Genomic DNA, 21,345 nt, shown 5'->3' with positions numbered 1-21,345 from the left:
ACCACCAGAGAATGTACATAAGCACAAAATTTTTCCTTATTAGGTTTGCCATAATTTAAGACCAATATAATTATGCATTTCTTACAGGTTCATGGTATACTACTTCCCTTTGTACTTTTTTAAAAACCCATTACTACCCTAAGGATAAAAAAGCTTAATGACGTTCAATTTTTGCCTTTGGGGACAAGGCAGAAGAGGACAGAATCCTTAAATTCAGGAAAAAAAAAAAAAAAGGTGCCATAACAATGTAAAAGTTTCTCTTAAGAGACCCAGAATATCAGTTAAAATAGAAAGTTTTAAATTAGCTTAATCTGAGGGGAAAGAATTTGGAGAATCTAAAACAGCTTAGGTTGATTTAAAAGTTATTTTAAAGATAATACTGGCTCTCAATAAAATCAATAATTAATACGTCCCTTATGTATCAAGTTGAATCGTCTATCAGACTTTCACAACCAGGTTTCTGTGAGAGGCTCAAACTTGACTACTATAAGGAACCCATTATATGTGATGGAATAACACCTCTTCCATGCATTTAGAATGGCATGAGTTATGTCCCATTCTTTGAAGAACTGAGTAACAGTCACTGAAGTAATTTTCTGGTTGTGTGGTTCAGATAAGAAACTGGAAGTAATCTGTCGCTGGCAGTGGGGTCTTGTAGGTTATCTTTTGATGTAGAATTATGTGATAAAGACTGAAAATTTAAGCATAGTTAGTATGACTTATTTGTAGAAAATAAAAGTTTCTTCCAGAAGCATGAAGTTCAGAGTGGATACACCTCCTTTATCTGGGCAAGACTACTTTAGGTTACCTAGGACATATATACCATGTTAAAAAACGTTAGAGGCCATAGTCCCAAGCACTGGTGAATTTCTCCAGAGTACTTTCTCAAAGCCTCCAAGGGATATATTAATATTGTATGTAAAAGTTACAGCTGAGGAAAAAACCTTTTTGTGATTATGAATTGCGTGTGTGTATTAACAATTACCATCTATGGTTATAGACTTTCTTTTCAGAATGTTTTAAAGCAAACACCCTGGAAGGTAATGCCTATGTCTAATGTTTTAAATTTATAAACAAAGATGTAACAATCTCTGCTTATCTCCTTAGCCTTGGAATAATTAAACAATAAATACAAAGGCAAAAATTGAATTAGCCTCTTCTTATTCTAAAAGACAGGTCTCTAAACTAAGACACTAACTCTAATGGAATGAAATAACTATCTTGTGGTAACAAAAAGAACATCTATGGAAAGTAAAAGCCACAAATAGAGAATAATAATCATTATAATACTTATGATAAGTATTACAGAAAAGCCAAATATTCTGTACTGAATTGAGAGCTGTAATTTTTAAAATTACTATTTTTGGCTTAAAGTGACAGGCTAAATTCCGTAAGTGTAACACATTTTTAATTGGAAAAAGGTTCTTCCTCTCTTTTTTGCAAAATTATTCTGTGTATCATTTTTTCAGATTGAGGTTGATATTTACATATAGGCAATTCACAGTATTAACAGAGATGTACTTCAAGAGGCCAACTTGTCTTCTGTTTTGTAAATTTTGTCATCATTTAATCATTTGTATTTATAAAAAGGGGAATATTGGAATAAAACTGCTGAATGGAGCATTCCAGCTCCAAAGCAATTTCACTTTCAGGGTTTGAAACTCTCAAGCGTTAAAGGAAGTCAACATGTTCAAGAAAATGAACTCCTACATTTCTTTCTATTGACTGTTCATCAATATTGAAATGATCGTATTAATTATAATAGGCTTAGCCTTTGAGAAACCTGGCAATTAATCACAGAAGAAGACATTTTCCTCCATTATTCCTTTTAAAAATAAAAATAACACTGTATGGAGATTTCCTAACTCCAAACATCCAAAGAAATAATGCTCATCTAGAAGGTTCAGAAAATAAATAAAAGTTTAGGAAGTAAAACCAAACAAATTCCTCTCAATCTCACATCCTTTTCCAGTCCCAATTTTCTGCTCCCACTCCATAATAGCTATCCCTATTTCCTTACCTCTCATTCTCCAATCTCCAAGCTTTGCCCATACTACTCTATAAAGCAAATCTTGTCAAGGTCACCAAGTGACTTTTTTTTGTTTCTTTTACATCTTTATTGGAGCATAATTGCTTTACAATGTAGTGTTAGTTTCTGCTGTATAACAAAGAGAATCAGCTATATGTATACATATACCCCAATATCCCCTCCCTCTTGTGTCTTCCTCCCACCCTCCCTATCCCACCCCTCTAGGTGGTAAAAGCACCTAGCTGATCTCCCTGTGCTATGCAGCTGTTTCCCACTAGCTATCTATTTTACATTTGGTACTGTATACCAAATGTCAATGCCACTCTCTCACTTTGTCCCAGCTTCTCCCCCGGCCCCGTGTCCTCAAATCCATTCTCTACGTCTGCGTGCGTCTTCATTCCTGTCCTGCCACTAGGTTCCTCAGAATCATTTTTTTTTCTTTTAGATTCCATATATACGCGTTAGCATACGATATTTGTTTTTCTCTTTCTGACTTACTTCACTCTGTATGACAGACTCTAGGTCCATCCATCCACCTCACTACAAATAACTCAATTTCGTTTCTTTTTATGGCTGAGTAATATTCCATTGTACATATGTGCCACATCTTCTTTATCCATTCATCTGTTGATGGACATTTAGGTTGCTTCCATGTCCTGGCTATTTATTGTAATTAATGCTGCAGTGAACATTGTGCGACATGTCTCCTCCTGAATTACAGCTTTCTCCGGGTATATGCCCAGTAGTGGGATTGCTGGGTCATATGGTAGCTCTATTTTTAGTTTTTTAAGGAACCTCCATACTGTTCTCCATAGTGGCTCATCAGTTTACATTCTTACCAACAGTGCAAGAGGGTTCCCTTTTCTCCACACCCTCTCCAGCATTTGTTTCTAGATTTTTTGATGATGGCCATTCTGACCGGTGTGAGATGATATCTCATTGTAGTTTTGATTTGCATTTCTCTAATGATTAATGATGTTGAGCATTCTTTCATGTGTTTGTTGGCACTCTGTGTATCTTCTTTGGAGAAATGTCTATTTAGCTCTTCTGCCCATTTTTGGATTGGGTTGTTTGTTTTTTTGTTATTGAGCTGCATGAGCTACTCGTATATTTTGGAGATTAATCCTGTCAGTTGCTTTGTTTGAAAATATTTTCTCCCACTCTGAGGGTTGTCTTTTTGTCTAGTTTATGGTTTCCTTCGCTGTGCAAAAGCTTTTAAGTTTCATTAGGACCCATTTGTTTACTTTTGTTTCTTTTTCCATTACTCTAGGAGGTGGGTCAAAAAGGATCTTGCTGTGATTTATGTCACAGAGTGTTCTGCCTCTGTTTTCCTCTAAGAGTTTTGTAGTGTCTGGCCTTAGATTTAGGTCTTTAATCCTTTTTGAGTTTATTTTTGTGTATGGTGTTAGGAAGTGTTCTAAATTCATTCTTTTACATGTAGCTGTCCAGTTTTCCCAGCACTACTTATTGAAGAGGCTGTCTTTTCTCCACTGTATATTCTTGCTTCCTTTGTCAAAGATAAGGTGACCATAGGTCTGTGGGTTTTCTATCTCTGGGCTTTCTATCCTGTTCCATTGATCTATATTTCTGTTTTTGTGCCAGTACCATACTGTCTTGATTACTGTAGTTTTGTAGTATAGTCTGAAGTGAGGGAGGCTGATTCCTCCAGCTCCGTTTTTCTTTCTCAAGATTGCTTTGGCTATTTGGGGTCTTTTTTGTCTCCATACGAATTGTAAAATTTTTTGTTCTAGTTCTGTGAAAAATGCCATTGGTAGTTTGATTGCTAAACAGATTTTTTTTTTTTTTTTTTTAGCGGTACGTGGGCCTCTCACTGTTCTGGCCTCTCCCGTCGCGGAGCACAGGCTCCGGACACGCAGGCTCAGTGGCCATGGCTCACGGGCCCAGCCTCTCCGTGGCATGTGGGATCTTCCCGGACCAGGTCACGAACCCGTGTCCCCTGCATCGGCAGGCGGACTCTCAACCACTGTGCCACCAGGGAAGGCCCCCATTGGTAGTTTGATAAAGATTGCATTGAATCTGTAGATTGCTTTGGGTAGTATAGTCATTTTCACAATGTTGATTCTTCCAATCCAAGAACATGGTGCATCTCTCCATCTGTTTGTATCGCCTTTGACTTCTTTCATCAGTGTCTTACAGTTTTCTGCATACAGGTCTTTTCTCTCCTTAGGTCAGTTTATTCCTAGGTACTTTATTCTTTTTGTTCCAATGGTAAATGGGAGTGTTTCCTTAATTTTTCTTTCTGATTTTTTGTTGTTAGTGTATAGGAATACAGGAGATTTCTGTGCATTACTTTTGTATCCTGCTACTTAACCAAATTCATTGATTAGCTCTAGTAGTTTTCTGGTGGTATCTTTAGGATTCTCTGTGTATAGTATCATGTCATCTGCAAACAGTGACAGCTTTACTTCTTTTTTTCCGATTTGGATTCCTTTTATTTCTTTTTCTTCTCTGATTGCCGTGGCTAAAGCTTTGAAAACTCAGTTGAATAACAGTGGAGAGAGTGGGCACCCTTGTCTTGTTCCTGATCTTAGAGGAAATGGTTTCAGTTTTTCACCACTGAGAATGATGTTGGCTGTGGGTTTGTCATATATGGCCTTTATTACATTGAGGTAGGTTCCCTCTATGCCCAATTTCTGGAGAGTTTTTATCATAAATTGGTGTTGAATTTTGTCAAAAGCTTTTTCTGCATCTATTGAGATTATCATATGGTTTTTATCCTTCAGTTTGTTAATATGGTGTATCACATTGACTGATTTGCATATATTAAAGAATGCTTGCATTCCTGGGAAAAACGCCACTTGATCATGGTGTATGATCCTTTAAATGTGCTGTTGGATTCTGTTTGCTAGTATTTTGTTGAGGATTTTTGCACCTATGTTCATCAGTGATACTGGCCTGTAGTTTTCTTTTTTTGTGACATCTTTGTCTGGTTTTGGTATCAGGGTGATGGTGGCCTCACAGAATGAGTTTGGGAGTGTTCCTCCCTGTGCTATATTTTGGAAGAGTTTGAGAAGGACAGGTGTTAGCTCTTCTCTAAATGTTTGATAGAATTCACCTGTGAAGCCACCTGTCCTGGGCTTTTGTTTGTTGGAAGACTTTTAATCACAGTTTCAATTTCAGTGCTTGTGATTGGTCTGTCCATATTTTCTATTTCTTCCTGGTTCAGTCTTGGAGGGTTGTACTTTTCTAAGAATTTGTCCATTTCTTCCAGGTTATCCATTTTATTGGCATATAGCTGTCTGTAGTACTCTGTCATGATCCTTTGCATTTCTGCAGTGTCAGTTGTTACTTTTCCTTTTTCATTTCTAATTCTGTTGATTTATGTCTTCTCCTTTTTCCTGATGAGTCTGGCTAATGGCTTATCAATTTTATCTTCTTAAAGAACCAGCTTTTAGTTTTATTGATCTTTGCTATTGTTTTCTTTGTTTCTTTTTCATTTACTTCTGATCTGACCTTTATGATTTCTTTCCTTCTGCTAACTTCGGGGTTCTTTTATTCTTCTTTCTCTAATTGCTTTAGATGTAAGGTTAGGTTGTTTATTTGAGATTTTTCTTGTTTCTTGAGGTAGGATTGTACAGCTATAAACTTCCCTCTTAGAACTGCTTTTGCTGTATCCCATAGGTTTTGGGTCGTCGTGTTTTCATTGTCATTTGTTTCTAGGTATTTTTTGATTTCCTCTTTGATTTCTTCAGTGATCTCTTGGTTATTTAGTAGTGTATTGTTTAGCCTCCATGGGTTTGTACTTTTTAGTTTTTTTCCTGTAATTTAGTTTTTTTTCCTGCTATCTAGTCTCATAGCACTGGGGGTGGAAAAGATAGTTGATATGATTTCAGTTTTCTTAAATTTACCGAGGCTTGATTTGTGACCCAAGATATGATCTATTCTGGAGAATGTTCCATGAGCACTTTAGAAGAAAGTGTATTCTATTATTTTTGGATGGACTGTCCTATAAATATCAATTAAGTCCATCTGGTCTACTGTGTCATTTAAAGCTTGTGTTTCCTTATTTATTTTCATTTTGGATGAGCTGTGCATTGGTGTAAGCAGGGTGTTAAAGTCCCCTACTGTGATTGTAACTGTCAATTTCCCCTTTTATGGCTGTTAGCATTTGCCTTATGTATTGAGGTGCTCCTATGTTGGGTGCATAAATATTTACAATTGTTACATTATCTTCTTGGATGGATCCCTTGATCATTATGTAGTGTCCTTCTTTGTCTCTTGTAATAGTTTTTATTTTAAACTCTATTTTGTCTGATATGAGAATTGCTACTCCAGCTTTCTTTTGATTTCCATTTGCATGGAATATCTTTCTCCATCCCCTCACTTTCAGTCTGTATGTGTCCTTAGGTCTGAAGTGGGTCTCTTGTTGACAGTATATATATGGATCTTATTTTTGTATCCAATCAGCAAGCCTGTGTCTTTTGGTTGGAGCATTTAATCCATTCACATTTAAGGTAATTATCGATATGTATGTATGTTCCTATTACATAATTATCGATATGTATGTATGTTCATATCACCATTTTCTTAACTGTTTTGCTTTCATTTTTATTGGTCTGTTCCTTCTCTTGTGTTTCCTGCCCAGAGAAGTTCCTTTAGCATTTGTTGTAAAGGTGGTTTGGTGGTGCTGAATTCTCTTAGCTTTTGCTTGTCTGTAAAGGTTTTAATTTCTCTGTCGAATCTGAATGAGATTCTTGCTGGGTAGACTAATCTTGGTTGTAGGTTTTCCTCCTTCATCACTTTAAATAGGTCCTGCCACTCCCTTCTGGCTTGCAGAGTTTCTGCTGAAAGATCAGCTGTTAACCATATGGGAATTCTTTTGTATGTTGTTTGTTGCTTTTCCCTTGCTGCTTTTAGTATTTTTTCTTTGTATGTAATTTTTGATAGTTTGATTAATATGTGTCTCGGCATGTTTCTCCTTGGGTTTTTCCTGTATGGGACTCTCTGAGCTTCCTGGACTTGACTATTTCCCTTCCCATGTTTGGGAAGTTTTGGACAATCTCTTCAAATATTTTCTCAGACCCTTTCTTTTTCTCTTCTTCTGGGACCCCTATCATTTGAATGTTGGTGCGTTTAATGTTGTCCCAGAGGTCTCTGGGACTGTCCTCAATTCTTTTCCTTCTTTTTTCTTTATTCTGCTCTGTGGCAGTTATTTCCACTATTCTATCTTCCCGGTCACTTATCCGTTTTTCTGTCTCAGTTATTCTGCACTGATTCCTTCTAGAGTATCTTTAATTTCATTTATTGTGTTGTTCATCACTGTTTGTCTGCTCTTTAGTTCTTCTAGGTCCTCGTTAAACATTTCTTGTATTTTCTCCATTGTATTTCCGAGATTTTGGATCATTTTTACGATCATCACTCTGAATTCGTTTTCAGGTAGACTGCCTATTTCCTCTTCATTTGTTTGGGATGGTGGGTTTTTACCTTGCTCCTTCATCTGCTGCATATTTCTCTGTCTTCTCATTTTGTTTAGCTTATTGTGTTTGGGGTCTCCTTTTCGCTGCCTGCAGGTTCATTTTTCTTCTTATTTCTGGTGTCTGCCCCCAGTGGGTTTGGTTGGTTCAGGGGCCTGTGTAGGCTTCCTGGCTGGGGGGACTGGTGCCTGTGTTCTGGTGGGTGGGGCTAGATCTTGTCCCTCTGGTGGGCAGGGCTGAGTCCGGTGGTGTGTTTTGGGGTGTCTGTGAACTTAGCATGACTTTAGGCAGCCTGTCTGCTAATGCGTGTGGTTGTGTTCCTGTCTTGATAGTTGTTTGGCGTGGGGCCTCCAGTACTGGAGCTTGCTGGCTGTTGGGTGGAGTTGGGTCTTAGGGTTGAGCTGGAGATCTCTAGGAGAGCTCTTGCCAATTAATATTACATGGGGCCTGGAGGTCTCTGGTGGTCCAACGTCCTGGACTTGGCTCTCCCACCTCCAAGGCTCAGGCCCGACACCCAGCCGGAGCACCAAGCCCCAAAACCCCGGTTCTTCTCTCTTGGTAACCCTAGTATGATAACGATGTTGACAACGACAACTGCTTTATGGTGCTTCCGGTGCCTGAATGGGGGGGGCGACCACATTTGTGGCAGTGAGACCTCAGGCTAAACTGAACCTTCTGAGAGAACATCCGAAGAATGTCAGTGCAATGAACTGGGTTCTGACTGCAGACTGTCGATGCTTTGGAGGAGGCTAAATAAAAGTCAGGACATGTTAGAGAAAATTGTTTCTTTTTCTTTGTAACATCAAGTAAATCTTGCAGTGGCTCTGGGAGTGTTGTTACCCTTTGGGATCACTGAAGGGTTGTACTTGAGAATCAGATCTTTCAATACTTGCACCTGTTGAAAACCTGCCACAAGCTTTTCAGACATTCAAACCAAGGAACCCACTCTTGAAAGCTACGTCATCATCACGCTCACCCTGGCTGATGCGTCTTCGACGTTGCTGGTGCTCCACCCCCCACCATCTGAGGCACCCAGTGACTTTGATCTTGCCAAATCCAGTGATCAACTCCCATTCTCACCTTACTTCTCTTCTGTGCACTTTATATTGATACATTCAACACTTCCTGCCCTTCAGAGACACCTCCTCTACTGGGCTTTTGTGATACCACACTGTTTTTTTCCTTTGAAGTTTCCTTTGATGGTCCACCATTAAAAGAAGCAATATTTTTTTTAAAATCACACTTCCAAATGTTAGAATGTCTTTCTTATTTATTTACATTCTCTCCCTAGGTGACCTCATCCAGTCTCATGGCTTGAAATACTATAAATATGCTAATTCTTATACGTGTATCTACAAACCTGACCTCACCCCATTAAGCGCCAGATTCATACATTCAATTACCTACCTGACAACTCAATATGGACCAAACATGTCCAAAACATAATTCTTAATTCCCCAAACCTAGTCATCCTTCACAAATACCTCGACATTTACAAATGGCTGCTCTTCTAGTGTTCTCTGCCTTGGTAACAGCACCACCATCTAACTAGTTGCTTAATCTAAGAAACCGAGAGTCATACTTGATCTGCCCTTTTCCTCATTCCCACATTCCAACTACATGCAGTAACCAATTCAATCAGCACATGTTCTCTTCTCACCATTCCTCAAATGCCTCCCCCTTTGAAGTCAAACCATCAAGCACTTTTCAAACAATTACGAATTATTAACTTCAGTAGCTACTAGTAGTATCATCTCATTATCTACTTTGCTACTTAGCTTTTATCAATTTTTTTCTACTTGTAGTAGGGTTAATTACTCATTCCCAGCTGAGTTTTATTAAAAATCTTATTTTTCATTAAGTTGGAATCCTCTCAGAGAATTATTTCTCACCTATTGATATTCCACTAGAAAGAGTAGAGCTTTCAGCTTGGCCTCGAGATGGTGCATGGGGCTCCATGACGCTATCATCTAATAGATGTCTTGGCCCTGCATTTGGGAACGTTGCACTCTTAAACTCTGCTGTGTTCATTTTATGAATGAAACTGGAAACAAAGAGAAATATTTTTCATATCTTTTATTACTGTTACTAATTCAGGATATAAAAGATACTCTTATATAAAGATTCAGGATATAAAAGATTTACCTGCTATCCTGAACTTACTTCCGAACTCTCATACTAATGAACACACAGATTTTATCATGAGAGCCTCAAACTAACAGTTTAGGGAAAGCTTTTTAGGAAACTAGGCCATATCTTCCTATGTAACAGAGAATACTTTAATTTTATCTTGATTCTTGGGTACATTAAAAATTGTTTTCACATTCACTTTTGGAAAATAGCTATTAAATTTTCACAAAAATCATGACAAAGGTGAACCTTGGGCTCCATTTTGAGAAAACAATCTTGCAAAGCTAAACAAAAAATCAGTTTCCCTTTCTTTATATTTAGGAATAAAAAGAACAATTTTTATAGGCTTCATTTACAGTGACTTATTTGGGTTAAGATAAGTGATCACTCTTGATACTTATGATAATTTAAAATGAAAATGGTATATTGCTTTCCTGATTTTATTTATGATGATGATCTGTAATGTTCATTTCTCTCCCCCAGATGTGAAGGCACTGTTGGAAAAAGCTCATTTCCAAATTAAGGTAAAGGAAGAAATAAATGCCTTTATGCAAACAAGATATTTTACTAAATCAGAAAAAGACTACTGTTACACAAATAAAACTATGCAAGGACACTATTTTCTGTCCAACTAGTAAAATAAATAGAAAAGAAAGCCAACTTAAAAAAAACCACAAAAATTTGAAAGATAAAATTAAAAATGCTGACTTATAACCCAAGCTATGGCACTTCCTATGTCCATGTGGAATCAGGTTCCGAGGGGATGGTGGTGTCTGTGGTAGCAAGGCTCCTTCAGCTGCCACACTTTTTCTTCCACTTTGTGGAGATGCTCCTACTTCAGGACCTAAGGGTTAAATTAAAAAAGAGAGAGAGAGACACACAGACATAGACACAGACACAGACATAGACACACACACACAGGGAGAGGGAGAGGGAGAGGGAAAGAAATTGTTACATGGTTTAAAAAAATTGTTTTATTTGTAATCCTTTGATATGAAATATAAAGTGTGGTTTAAAATTTAATATTAATTCTATTTAATAGACTGAACAAGAGAAATATTTATTTTCTGAATCCTAAAACACAAACCTCAATACATACAATATCCATTAATTTCTATCTATTTTACTTGCACTAAGTAGCCAGTATAAATATCCTCCCCATTTACAGAAGAAGCAGCAGAATTAGAAGAGAAGGGGTAAGGATCTCATATCACAGATGAAACCTGGACTAAACACTCAGGTCTTCTGAATCCTAGTTCAGTGCTCATTTAATTTTACACATTACTTCTTCACTCTTAGTTTCAGCTTCTTCTTAGATAAAAAATGCGTAGGGTAGGTAGGTCAAGCATTCAAGTTAGAATTTAAATCTATATTGACACTGTTCAAGCTTATGGGAATTAAAAAAGTGGAACTCAAAAATGTACAGATTTGCAAAGTATCACTTTAAGACTGGAAAGAAAAGCAAACTTAAACAGATTTAGACTGAAATGACTTCCTCTGCTTGGAGTACTCTTCCCCTGAGACACTGTCATGGCTTTGTTCCCTCACTTCCTTCATACCTCATTAGATGGGTCTCCAAATATTTTTAGAATATACAATAATATAAAGCTTAGTGCCAAGGTCTGTTTTAGAATTTTAAAAAGGTTATTACTTATGAATTCTTAAAAAATAAATAATTCTCTTCAATTTTATATTTTTGATTATGTGTGATATACATATAAATCCCCATTGTAATGCAACAGATAAAAATTAAGGGACTAACACTATTTTTAATATTTTCAGTACTTGGTCCAGTATTAGAGTGAAATTAAAAAAAAAATTAAGCCACTAAAATTGACTCTTATAATTATTCAAATTAGAATTTCCCACTTAGACCACAGAAATTTCTAATGTAATCAAGCCTTGTTGCCTAGGACAGTGTATTCTTAACTAAAAAAAGAGTCAATATTCATAAACACTTATTATTTTCTGTTGGTTATATCTATTTTTCTTGATTAGTTGGCATATTTATTTATAAATTTATTTGTATTTATTTGTATGTATTTATTTGTACAAACTACAAGTAAGGAGTTTCTGATTAAACAAGAAAACCAACAGAAAAACGGACATATTTTAATACCAAAAAGAAAACTGTGCATGCAGAATAAAATGTGCTAAGTGTTATTCACTTTGGAGTGTATTCTTTCTTATTAGGTTATCTGGTTTATTACTCGGTAATGAGAGAAAGCTGCACTAACCTACTAAATCCTCCCTGGAAGCAGCAGAACGTGGTGTGCTTGTCCCTGGTTCTATCTTTAATGAAAGCCTGAATTTCAAAAAGAAACAAAGCACATAAAATGATTAATATTTGACAAAATAATATTAAAATCATGTATTTTCTACCAAAAACCTTAAAACATTTTTATAAAATAATCTCAGCTATATATTTTTCTTCAAGAGCAATCTTTAATTAAGTCTCCTTTCTCTTTCATACAAAGCTGATCTTACGGTGATTCCAGGATATATTAGGGAGGGAAAAAAACATCAAAAACTCATATTTAAAATCAGAGAAATCTCCCCAAACGACCCCAATGTTGCCAAACAATTCAACACATTTAAAGATATTTGATGAATAGCTAAAAGGTGATTTAACTTGAGGTTATACTGATACTTGACAATTAAATTCAGTAACTTTCACATATATTATTAAATATATTATGCAAATTCTTTCTAGAATCTTTACTGGGTGGGCTAATGGCCTCTGTAACACTGAAAATTTAAAAAACACCTTATTTAAAAGTAACCATCCAAAAAAAACAACCAACTCAACTTATCAGAAGAGAGATCTATCTACACAAATAAAAAGGTTATTTACAAAATCCAGGATAAATCCCTTTCCTAAGTCAAAGTTTGTTAGTTGGTACTTAAGTTCCATTTAGGATAAAATATCAGTTTTGAGTTCCATGGCAAAAAGAGATTATAATTCCTATCAGTGGAAACTGTTTCAGGAAATAGGATACTAAAGCAGTTGTAGAAAATATTTTGATGTAGTCCATGAAATACACTTTGGTGTACTCTGTATTACTATTAAGCATTTGTCTGGAAATTAATAAAGACTTTTTATTTTTTAGCGTTCACCAACTGGAACTGGACAATGAAACCGCGCAATACAAATGATATCATACATGATATTATAATGATAAATCTATTATAGGTTCTTAACTTGTATTTCTTTGATATCCTAAAGAAGAAATTATATATAATTGTATTCCAATTATTTGACCATGTCAAATGCATGTATTGAACAGATGTTTTGATTAACCAGAACTCTCTGCTCTTTTTCTTTTTACAGAGTCGTTGACTTTAATTATTTGGGCGCCAGACTATGCTGCATTCATTCACTGAACACCTGTTTTGTGTCGGGCACTGTGCTCTCAGCACTGGAATATAATGGAGACTAAGGTAGACATGGTGTCTCCTCCCTTCTGAAGCTCACAGTTTAGTAGGTGGAAGACAAAGAAGTAAACAAAACAAGTACAATTTCCTAACACAGAACCAAAATAGAAAGGGACAGAAAGAAGGCTATGGGAGAATCACATTGCTATCAATATCAGCTGATAACCAAGAGCAGTATAAAAGCCGAAGCATTTAAACAGCACAGCAGTGAAGGCTAGTCAGTGTCAGTTGCCTGTATCATCATCAAAACACTATATATAACAGTGATGCTGATTCACTGAGAAAAGATATTATGCTCAGTATTAAAATGAAATAACTTTGAAAGATTTTCACCCCAATTAAAACATACACATGTAATTTGTAATATTGATATTGGCTGCCTATATAGATGAAGTTGCCGAAAACAGAGGCCTATGGATAAATGAAGTATCATTTTTATTTAAATCTTTCATCATAAAAAAACATTTTTTTTCTAACTTATCACCTTAATGGTTCTTATGTTAAAATGCTCTGATTTTCAACACATTTAATCGGTAGGCTCGTGCAATACAACTGTATCTTTAGGAAAACACTATCTTCTTCAGTTCCCCATATGATGCTCCAACACCACCAAGAGACTTGTAGTTCCCCAAGCAAACAAAGTTTCCCACCCTATTCCTTTGATCATTTCCAAACCCTGGAACACCTTTCTTAACTCTTCATGTGGAGCTAACTCCGACTCACCGGTTCAGATGCAGCCTCAGGTAATAATGTCACCTCAAGCTGTTCATGTTTCTTTTCTCTTCACTTTTCCCACTTAAAGCTGAGTTAGGTCTCCTCTCATCTATGTTCCCATAGCATCCTGGGCACATCTCTAGTATAGTACTGTTTGAATTGTTTCGTAATTATTTGTTTTGTGGATGTATTTTGCATTAGACTGAGCTTCTTAAGGGCAAGAACAAGATCTTACTTTTGTAATCCCAGCAGCTAGCACAATAACTCGTCAATACCAAAAGCTGAATAAATATTTGTTAATGAATATAATGAGAAGGCTGCTTGAGTTTTAGCTACTCATGAAAACAAAAATCAGTATAATAGCATCGCTTTCCTACCAAAATGAAGCTATCTTATAATATGTCAGGTTACAGACAGCTAAAACTACTTAATGGCTTAACTGGCCAACTCTATCCTTTTAGAGTTAAAATTCACCATCCTCTATAATTATGCAACAATTTCTTAGACTTCATTTCTACTGAATAAACTTTAACTTCTTTTAAATCCATTAAGTTTCTTGAGCCGGATATAGAAATTTTACTAAGTACTTACTCATATTTTGAGTTTTAAGATAATCTTCTGTACGTAATTGGACAAAACATGAGTGTTTTGTGCTATGTCAGTAATTAGAGAGATGGAAGAAATAGTGATAAATATGACACAGACCATCAAACTCAAGAAGCTTACAAGCTAGGCCAACATCAGATCTGTGAAACAACTCCAACCTTAAAAAGCCGATCCACTGACTTCATACATTTTCAACTGAATTACCCTGAGAAAATATTCTGTAAAATAAAAATTGATATAGAAATATAAAGTGGTAATAATATGGTATGGTGGAGAAGGTGGCAATAAAGGTGTTTTAAAACATTAATAAAGGTTTAGATACATTTAAGTATAAATACAGAGCTTCTTAATATATTTAATATTAGAAGAAAAGTTATTGCTAGTTGTTTTCCAGAATTGCTAGTCTTTTATTGGTACTAATTCTGTACTGCAGAATTCTTTAAAAATTATTGAAACTTAGGGAACAAGGAAGTTGATCATCACTATCATACGGCATAAGAAAAATTTTATATAATGCATTAATACTGAAAAATAACCTAGTCTTTCACTTCGATAAAATTTTAAAGTATAACCTTTTACTGGAAAAAATATTTGTGGAAGATACCAAGTTAAATTTGAAAGCTTGGGAACAGCACAAAATTTTGAAATTAACAAATGAAGCTACAAGGAAGATGACAAGTCTCAAGAGAAATAAGCTCTTTATCCTCCTATCTTTTGGAAAAAAACCTGGCAGTCATGATGTATAGCTCACCACTGAAAAATAAAAAAGGGTTAATGATTTAAAAAATCCTTCCTCCCTTGGGCAGGACTGTGGATGGTTAAGGAAAAGGAAATGGATATCAGCTGTCTTAAAAGTAAGTTTAAAAATCTTTAATGAAGAAGGATTTGAGTAGAAAAAAGGGCAAGTGTGGTGCTATACTGAACAAATGTCTCTAACCCGGAGCGCAGAAGGTTCAATATTCTCTCAATACACAAAAACAACTGAAAACGAGTTCAAAATTGTGTTAAAAATTACCACTAAAGGGCTTCCCTGGTGGTGCAGTGGTTGGGGGTCCGCCTGCCGATGCAGGGGACACGGGTTCGTGCCCCGGTCCGGGAGGATCCCGCGTGCCGCGGAGCGGCTGGGCCCGTGAGCCGTGGCCGCTGGGCCTGCACGTCCGGAGCCTGTGCTCCGCAGCGGGAGAGGCCACAACAGTGAGAGGCCCTTGTACCGCAAAAAAAAAAAAAAAAAAAAAAAAAAATTACCACTAAAAAAGGAGTAATTTTTCTATTCACAGACTGTTTCATTAATTTTTCAGCCTATTCAAAGATAAATTTCCATAAAGATTTAATGCTTGAATTTAGAGAGAAAGGAAAAAATTTAAAACTAGAACTACCAAACATCAGCTCTCAACAGCTTGAGAAACATGAAATGCTTTTTAATGGAAGAACAGAGGAGGTACTTGTATATTGGCTCAATCACATCAAGTGATTAAAAAGAAATACACGTAAATAACCTTTACCATTGTAAATGTACAACTGGATTAGGCATATGCATGATAAGATGTAGGATTTCGATGTTTAAATACACGGTGATGAAAGGGTGGAGGACAGGACAAAGTTATACAAACCACTTCTGAAGATCCAACCTACTTGTAATTATCATCTTCCACAAACTTTTGTAGTTCTTCTATATACTGAACGGAGTTCAGGTATTTTTGGACGTGAGGCAACATGGGGATATCTAGGCAAAATGTGATAAATAATTATCTGATAAAGTACATCTTAGGCAGAATTTTTAAAGTTAAGCTGAGAAAAATATATTTAAAGGTAAATTAAGGCCACATGGCACCGAAATTTAAATGAACTCTAGAAGGACATTACTGAGGTAAATGTTATTTAATGTAAAACTGGAGGTAATTTAGAAAACTACAGTTGTATATTGTTTGTATAGATTAAAAAAGAAGAAGAAGAAGAAAAAACCCCAATAGCCCCATTTACAAAGTCCCACGTACTTGAGAAACTTCATGGAAAAAAATCAGAGACATCATTGTGATTTATATTCAAACCTCATCTAAATACAAGATGTAAGGCTCTTTAGGTTTTTTATTTTTCAAGAAGCCTGGCTCACATCTGTAAAGTAGTTTTTTCTTCCCTACTTAGAAATTTCAAATATGATTAATTTAACATTACAATTTGATGTTACGTTAAAAAAAATTGAGAAAAGTATAAAACAAGAGATTATTTGATATAGCTTTCAGATAATGTAAACTCACGGTTTTTAAACACCATAAAAATTATATAGCTATAATAGTCTATCTTTATTCCCTATCAAACTGAAAGCATCCAAACATTTTGAAACATTAAAACATTTTTTTTCGAATCATTTGGGTTTGCAAAAGCTCTTTCTATAAATGTGTTTCCATAAAATACATCTTGCACAAAAATTGGTTATTTTTACTCAACATAGGACTCAAGAAAGCTAGTCAACTGTTAACTAGGATCAAGGGTCTCAGCTCCCTCCCTAACTAACTAAATAAAAGAACTATTTACATAATAGATCGGGGAGATCAAATGAGATGAAGAGAATAGAAAATAATTGTGAAAATTATGTTAGCAAAGTTGCTACAAAATAACAGAAAAGCAAAAGATAAAACTTAGCATTTTAAATATGAAATACTTCAATTCCTTAAAAGCAAGATCTTAAACAAGATGCTAAATGTTAAACAGTGAAATGATACAATCATTATTTTCCTTTATATTAGGATGATGTTCCCTGTTGTGTGAAAAGTGGCCATCAACCTGTGTAAATGAATCATACCATTATCAGAAACTCACCATATTCACAGGACTGCTGTAAATCAGAAATTATTCTAAGGATGTTGTTCATCAAATTTGATCTTTGCTCATTTTCTAGAATGCTGCCAGTTGATGGGTATGCTGAATCAATGTATGTTAAATCTGACAGGTAGATACCTGAAATGACATTAGATAAATGAGTGTTTTCCTACTTATAGTTTGGAAGAGTATAGTTTATAGCTGTATTTCAGTATATGCCATATTTAGAATGTATCATTATTAATACATTGCAGCCTTGTTAAAACATGACCACTGAGGCCTAGATTTCTGTAGAGTTGGGGTCAGACATGCAAGTATGTCTTCTGTAAATGTCCTCTTATCATACCATTTTAAAATACGGCTTGAGGCTGGAGTTAGAAACTCCAGTACCTACCTACCTATGGGTCTTAATGGAAAGAAACTGAGCTCCTGAACTGGCTCTTTTTTGCGGTACGCGGGCCTCTCACTGTTGTGGCCTCTCCCGTTGCGGAGCACAGGCTCCGGACGCACAGGCTCAGCGGCCATGGCTCACGGGCCCAGCCGCTCCGTGGCATGTGGGATCCTCCCGGACCGGGGCACAAACCCGTGTCCCCTGCATCGGCAGGCGGACTCTCAACCACTGCGCCACCAGGGAAGCCCTAGCCTGAAGTTTTAAGTTAGCCAGCCTAACCACTACCTGGCCATAGGGTAGTTACTTAATATTAGTTCTATACCCCCTTGCCTTAAGTTGATAACTGTCACTTGAGTCTTAATTACTTTGAAATTTGTCTCATTCTGGCAGAAACATCTTGTTTCAAAGATTAACAGCTGTGTCTTTGAAACAGTTCATGTGACTACAAATTGAAGTTAACCTTGCCCTTTCTCTGTACCAACAAAAAGAACATATACCCCCAAATAATTTGGTTGTACTAGTTCTGGATATGCAAGGTCACATCTATAAAAAATATTTCCTGAGAGTTTACTATGCACATGTAAAGTGTAAAAGACAACTACAGCTGGAGAGAAAAATACACTTTCCTACTTTCTCCTCATTACTGCCCATTCATGAACTCTCAGAGTAAATGCAACTAAAATGATGTACTCATTGCCTTCCAAATAAGCCCTATGTTTTTTCTCATGCCACTTCTTCCATCTTAAATGAGACCTAGCCTCAACTCTGCCCATTTAAATCATATCTTATATCCAGGTCAGTGTCAACTGTTCTTTAGTTTTTTCACAGATTCCAAGAAAGCAATTTAGAAACTGTCTAGTCTAAACCCCTCTTTTTATAGGTGAATACTCTAAGGTCCACAGATATTAAGGAAGTGGCTAATGCCCTGTAAACTGTTAGTGACAGAGCTGGATCTCAGAGTATACACTTGTAGCCCAAGTTTTTTTTATTTTATTTTCTATTACACTCTGTTACAAACTCATACAGTATCTATACCATTCACTTGATCATTTTTAAGACTTTATAATCTTATTGAAAATCTTTTGTCTTTATATCTTATCTGCTCAAGACTATAAACTCATTCAGGCGGTTGCTCTATCTTGCACTCTAAAAAAATGAAGATCCTGACCAGGATTTTCAGACAATTAGCGCTTAACACAATGTAAAAGGCTGGCATGGCAATCCTTTTATTCATCCTAGTATCATTCCTATTCCATTCAGTAAATCTTAACTGTATTCTTTAAGCCACTTATCATAAATACTTCTTTTTCTTTAGAGATTCTCAACTTCATTTTTTATGACTTCAAATAAATCTATAGCCTGGCTCCCTTCCTTTTCCTCACATCTTAGAGGAAGGAGAATTCCCTTCCTCTCTCCAAATCTAACCTGCGATTTTGAACATAATCGCTACTGCCTCCTCTAGAATGTCCACTGTTGCCTTCACTATCACTCACCCTCCAATGACTCCTTTCCCAAAGCCAATGCACACATTTAAATCTCCTCTATTTAAGAAAACAAAATCAAAGCCACCCTTCCTTTAAATCTGATCCCCTCCTCAAGATAGAACCCTTGCCCCTCCCTCTTTCAACAAACACATTGAAAGAGAAACACAGATTAGTACACTTACCTTTTTTATCCTTCATTCTATTTTTATGTAATATTTGGTACATATAAAAGTTTACTTGGGTCAGGAAAATTGTGACAGACTTTGGAATAGGCAAAAATGATTACTAGGTATATCCTCTCTTCAGTGCCTCCTTTTGGCCTGAGCTATTTTACAACTCTGTAAGTTGTTGAAAACTTGTAAAATACAAATTCTTGTCCATAAAAATACCAATGAATTATGTCCAGTGGGATGTAACTGATGATTGCCCCGTGGATGTTGACCAGTTTTGCAACTATCTGTAAATTCATTTCAGCATTCCTGACTGCCTGCATGTATGTGTGATACTTTGAATTCTCCCTTGAAGTGGCTGTAATAGCTTCCTGATTCCCTTATACATTTAATGATTTAAACAAAACATTTGACATGTATTCATTTTGCATGAGAAGCATAATTTTACCTTTTAAAAAATAACAGTTTAACACATAATATTGGTTGTTATCAAACAATGTAATAAATACCAGTCAACTTAAGAACTACAACCTCAGTACTGCTGCATCATCTACATGCTCTTTCCCTATGTTATCTCCCTGCCTCCTGTCTAGAGGTAACCAACTATTCCGAATTTTAAGATTATTCCCTTGTTTATTTTTTGAGGCACCTGTCTGTATTCCTGCACAATGTATTATTTTACTTTTGCTTATTTTTGAGCTTTAAAAAATCATACTTTATATATGTGTGATTAAATTAAATAATATCAGTAAAGTTAGAATGGGTACACAGTAAGTGATTTTAAAGTGGTTGTTATATCAATTTTTAAAAATATGGTTTTTGATTGCTTTGCCTTACTCACTATTTTGTTTCTAAGACTTACTCATGTTAGGTACAGCTGTAATTCCTTAAATTGAGAATAAACTAATATGTAACTATATCACAATTTACTTATTCATTTTATTTGATAGAGTTTTGAGTTACTTGCCCCCTCCCTCCTTGTTGCTACAGACATTCTTGTAAATGTCTCCTGGTGCGCACGTACAAGAATTTCTCTAGCAGAGATCTATACAGATATATACATACATGTATGTCTTACATTATAATGTTCAACTTTACAAGACAGCGCCACGTTGTTTTTAAAGCTATATCAATCCATACTCCCACTGACAGTACATAAGTTTCTACTGATCCACACATGCTAACACTTGTAGATAATCTGAAATCCACATCTATCTCATTGCTGAAACTTATTCTGGCAAAGGCATACATGATCTCCTCATTACTAAAGCTTTAGACATCTCTCTTGGTCTCCTCCCTTCTGCTCAGTCTCTCTGCAGTATTTATACTATTCCCTTTGTTTCTTGGTCTTTACTGGCTTGAACCTTCCTCGCGTCCACCCTCCCACCATTCTTCTTTTCCCTCATGTTCCCTGGAATTGGCATTCCCCATGGTTCTGTCACTAATCTTTTCACTCTGCATGTACTTTTTCTGGATTATCTTACTTCTGAGGCTTCAACTGTCACCTAATTGCCGATGACTTTCCAAACCTCTGTATAGAACACACCTCCTGACTTTCATTTTCAATTTAACATGCCAAACTAACCATTATTTGTCCCTAAACACCTGCCATTCCACTTTCCAACCTTGGTTAGTGATATTATTAACTGCTTTAAATAGCTCAAGCAAAGAGCTCAGGAGGAGCTTACTATCTCGTATTTTTCCAGATTAAGCTATTAGTGAATATAATATGATCACTGAATGATCAAGTAATATATTATATAATATAAATCAGAGGCTAGAAGCTGTCCCAATGTTTTTAAAATCAGGAAATACCATAAGACATATCTACATATGACCCTCTTTTCCTTAAAAAAGGGCGGGGGGGAGATCTGGCAACAATGAGGTATAGCTGAGAAGGGTGTAGATACCATTATACGAGTCATTGAGGATGCCAGTTTGTCATAACCCTATTTTCTTCTGCTCTCTTACTTCTGGTTTACTTCACTTATATACATTACCTGCTTCATTCTTGTTGTGAGCATTTGTAGGCCTTAGAGTATGGAACCCCTGCTATACCTATGTATGTCATAGGAATTTAAGAAATAATTAGTTCTGTGAAATAAGTAGAAACTATTGTAAGCTGACTTTAAAT

At 36.0% G+C, this 21,345-nt stretch overlaps 1 protein-coding gene across 2 annotated transcripts in view; it reads right to left on the bottom strand.

The window, feature by feature from the left end:
* Positions 1-21,345, bottom strand: part of RALGPS2 (Ral GEF with PH domain and SH3 binding motif 2) — a 163,836-nt gene that overhangs the window by 23,867 nt on the left and 118,624 nt on the right. For both annotated transcript variants that reach the window (XM_060034574.1, XM_060034565.1), the window contains exons 9-13: positions 17,167-17,304; positions 15,982-16,072; positions 11,832-11,899; positions 10,303-10,438; positions 9,357-9,508 (exon numbers count right to left, since the gene is read on the bottom strand). In XM_060034574.1, coding sequence (XP_059890557.1) covers positions 9,357-9,508; positions 10,303-10,438; positions 11,832-11,899; positions 15,982-16,072; positions 17,167-17,304 — 585 coding nt within the window. The remainder of the gene's footprint in view (positions 1-9,356; positions 9,509-10,302; positions 10,439-11,831; positions 11,900-15,981; positions 16,073-17,166; positions 17,305-21,345) is intronic.

This window comes from Delphinus delphis, chromosome 1, assembly GCF_949987515.2.
Source record: "Delphinus delphis chromosome 1, mDelDel1.2, whole genome shotgun sequence".
NCBI classification, from domain to species: Eukaryota; Metazoa; Chordata; class Mammalia; order Artiodactyla; family Delphinidae; genus Delphinus; species Delphinus delphis.
Note: the sequence above shows the minus strand (reverse complement) of the source record. Positions and strands in the feature narration are given on the sequence as shown.